Source organism: Poecilia formosa, unplaced genomic scaffold (genome assembly GCF_000485575.1).
Source record: "Poecilia formosa unplaced genomic scaffold, Poecilia_formosa-5.1.2 Scaffold882, whole genome shotgun sequence".
In the NCBI taxonomy this organism is placed as follows: Eukaryota; Metazoa; Chordata; class Actinopteri; order Cyprinodontiformes; family Poeciliidae; genus Poecilia; species Poecilia formosa.
Window position 1 is genome coordinate 68,880 of NW_006800821.1, and position 3,584 is coordinate 72,463.

Here is a 3,584-nt window from a genome sequence, read left to right on the forward strand (position 1 = left end):
ATCAAGCTGCAGCACAGACATGAAGCGATTAGATGTAAACGCACACGCCACAGTTTATTGGTTCATATCATTCCTGCAGCACGCTCAATGCGCACCTCTGAAAGCACGACTGCAGATTACATTTGTGGATCTCTTTGAGCACAAGCACTGTGGCTTTTAAAACTTGGTGCAGTATTCTCCAAAGAAATATGATTGTTCACAAAATCTATATAAATGTGATGCCACTGAAGCTTTTCTGTTAGAACACCTTCCAAATCATCCAGTTAGAGAGACAGGAGGTCATCTGCAGAGGGTCCAGTGGTGTGATTGCTGTACCTGCGTCTTCACACCGTGTTCAATAAATGATCTATAAAACTGCATTTCAGGAACAACTGCTCCACAGCAAACACCATTCAGGGGTGACTCGTGTATAAAAAAAACGTACTTAATAAAAACAAGCAACACTTAGCCTGGCAGTGGGTCAGTAATTTATTTAGGGTTCATGCATTTTAAATCAAGGTTTTAAAATGAACACGATTGGTTGCTTCTATAAATAAAAGAAGGTAGAAATTGTGGGAAACCAATCATTTCAGTTCAGTTTTGTCATATATTTTTGCTCTTAAAAATGTGTTAAAGCTTTTGAAATGTTCCAAATCCTACATTCAGTTTAACATTTCCTTAAATGTTTTCCAAAAGGTCGGCTCCAGAGAGAAAGCTCGAATCAAACAGAGAGCAGAAGAAGAGTGTAACTTCTAAAGCTGCTGAGCTTCCTCTAGCCAGCCCTGTGAGGGGCCGCCATCACAGCCCACCCCCCAGCCCAGCGCAGGAGCTGCCGCTCATCCAGCCACCGCCGCGCTCAAAGTGGGAGAGAGACGACGACGACGACGGACAGGAAGATGATCCCAGCCCACCAACCAAGGACCCTTCACCACTGGCAGAGAAAAGCCGAGGCAGAGAGGGACACCATGACACAGCAAAGTCTGTTGGAGCTGAAACCCAGGAGGCTGTGAAGGAGGAGAAGAAGGGAGCAGTCAGGGAGAAGAAAGGGAAGACACAGAAGGAGGAGGGGAAGGCTGGCAGGACTACACAGAAAGACTCAGACAAACCACACAGAGCAAAATGTGTGAGGGAGGAGAGCAGAGGAACCAAAGAGGAGAGAAGATCTTCAGCTAAGGAGGAGGAGAAGAAAGGTGGAGGAAGAGAGGAGGGAAGAGGAGGAGCAGGGAAAGAGGACAGAGCTGCTGGGGGAGGACGGGAAGACAGCCGGAACCCGGAGCCCAGGAGACAGCGTCTCTGCTCAGACCTGACCCGCGAAACGGACGAGGCGTCCTTTGTCCCAGACTACAGCGAGGGGGAGGGCTCGGAGCCAGAGAGGGGGCGGAGCGGCAGCCCCACCCCGTCCCCCACTCGGCCCTCCCAGAGCCCGTCGCTTAGCAACCACAGCGACTCGGCCACCACCGCCGACAAGAAGAAGAAGAAACACAAGAAGCACAAAAAACACAAGAAGCACAAAAAACACAGCAGCCAGGACAAAGACAAGGAGCCCAAACAACACAAGAGCAAACACAAGAAGAAGAAACACAAAAAGAGCAAAGACAGGGAGGTGGAGGAGAAACCGGAGGAGAAACAGGAGGAGGAAGCTCCATGCTAACACCTTTTCTACAGTCATCCCAGTAATGTTTGTAAAGAAAAAACATTCAGTTCCACTATAAGTTAATGGTGTGTTTCAGGAAGAACTGACATTTTCTCCTGGATCGCTCCAAACACAAGTGTTGTCTATAGTTACCCTGACAACGCTGCTTCAGGATGGCTTCTGGGGTCTCTGGATCTGGTCAGGAGAGACTATGAAGCACTATTTTTATGAACCAGTCAGTGAGCAGAAGGGACATGTTGACCACAGCAGTGGGTGCAATGAGAGGAATAATAGCCACTGTACTCAGGGATGTGACTGCTGCTCCGCCGGCTTCGGTTGGTCTGTACAGAGATTTGCTTTGCATCAGTTCTCCGTTCTTTTTGCTTTTCAAGCAAACTGTCTGGTTTATTTCCATTTATTTCCAGAAGACTCTGCTAGGAGTTTTGCATGTTTTAGTACAGTTATTTGAAAATTATAATTCTCAACTTAATTTTTTTTCATTTATACGGGAGTTCATGTTTTATCAAAGACTGAATCTACATGAAACACCTTTTCCATCCAATTTAATCAAAAGAAAATAAGTTGCCACAAGGAAATGTAAATAATAAAAAAAACCTTAAAAAATCCTTTGGAAGTAAAACATTATTTAGCTAAAGCTTACAAAATTTCTGGTATTAACGTGAAAGAAAGCTGACTGTTGTGTATTCAGACCACACTGGATTGTGTAAATCAAGGATGTTTATTTAATGATGAATAAGTTGTGAAGTTTTTTGTTTCTAAGGTGCAATTGCTGCAGCAGAGAATGTTTGTGGATGAACTGGTGTGAAAATGAGGATAACTGTTCTTTGAAATAACATGTTTCAGTTTTAATAAAAAAGTTTTGAAATCAAATTCTTTTTAATCTGCTACATTAAACACAAGATGATGGTTATAACCTGGATTATTTAACCAGCTCATCTTCCTCCTACTTGGACCTGACTGAGCAAGGAATGCCTAAATATGGACACCTATATGGATAGGTTTCTGGTGACAGTCAACACAATAAACTGATAAAAACACAAAATTGTAAAAATATTCAACTGGAGGAATTGTTTCCTAATTAGATTTGGTTTATTTTCATATAAAAATATAACCCTCAAATTTACATCACATTTCTAAAAGATGTTTGTTCTTGATTAAAACCTTTTGAAGAAAGCATTCGAAGTGCACAAAAAGTTTAAAGTAACTTGTTTGCATTACTTCACACATGAAATGTCTGAGAATTTCTTGTCTTGTCTCCAGTTCAATGGCCCACGTCAATGTTGTTCTGATGTTTGTATTAAGCTGTTTATTTTTTTTTATCTTGGATCTTGGTTGGGTCAAGCTATAAAATCAAAGATCTTTTATCTCCCTTACATACAAACCAGAAGAGATTGAAAAGGCATTTAAAGATAATTATATAAACTTCAACTCTCAACTTGAGTCAACGGATGACAAAACGATTAAGATATTTTTAAATTCACTAGATTGTCTAAACACTGGGCAATCACAAAATGCTACATCATTAACACAGATTACAGAACTTCAAAATGCAGTTAAAGGAATGATGGATTTCCCAAAGAATGGCATAAGACATAAGGTACAGTGGAGCCTGTACATTTAGTTGTCATCACCAAACCAAATGAATTAAGTGAGACTAATGGAAGTAAGGCTATAAAATAAACTACAGCCAAAAACACCTTTTAGAGTGTAAGGAGACTGTAGACATGGCTGTCCTGTTTGATTCCTGGCCTGATGACCTTTGCTGCATGTCTTTTCTGTCGTTACCCACTTTCCTGTCTAACTACTCTCAACTAAAGGTATGAGTTGGAAAATCCTTTTAATAAAGAGATTGTTAGTTTACTTCTTTATTTTAAGTAAACTGATTGATTTGAGTAATACTGACTTAAATTTGTTGGATAATTTCAGTAAATTGAGTTGGATAAACTTAATT

The 3,584-nt window shown here is 41.0% G+C and overlaps 1 protein-coding gene across 1 annotated transcript in view; it reads left to right on the top strand.

The window, feature by feature from the left end:
• Window positions 1-2,503, top strand: part of LOC103131959 (E3 ubiquitin-protein ligase RBBP6-like) — a gene marked incomplete at its 5' end in the record, with an annotated part of 8,832 nt that extends 6,329 nt beyond the window's left edge. Inside the window, one exon of the mRNA XM_007543701.2 lies at window positions 676-2,503. Coding sequence (XP_007543763.2) covers window positions 676-1,630 — 955 coding nt within the window. The remainder of the gene's footprint in view (window positions 1-675) is intronic.
• Window positions 2,504-3,584: the final 1,081 nt, after the last annotated feature.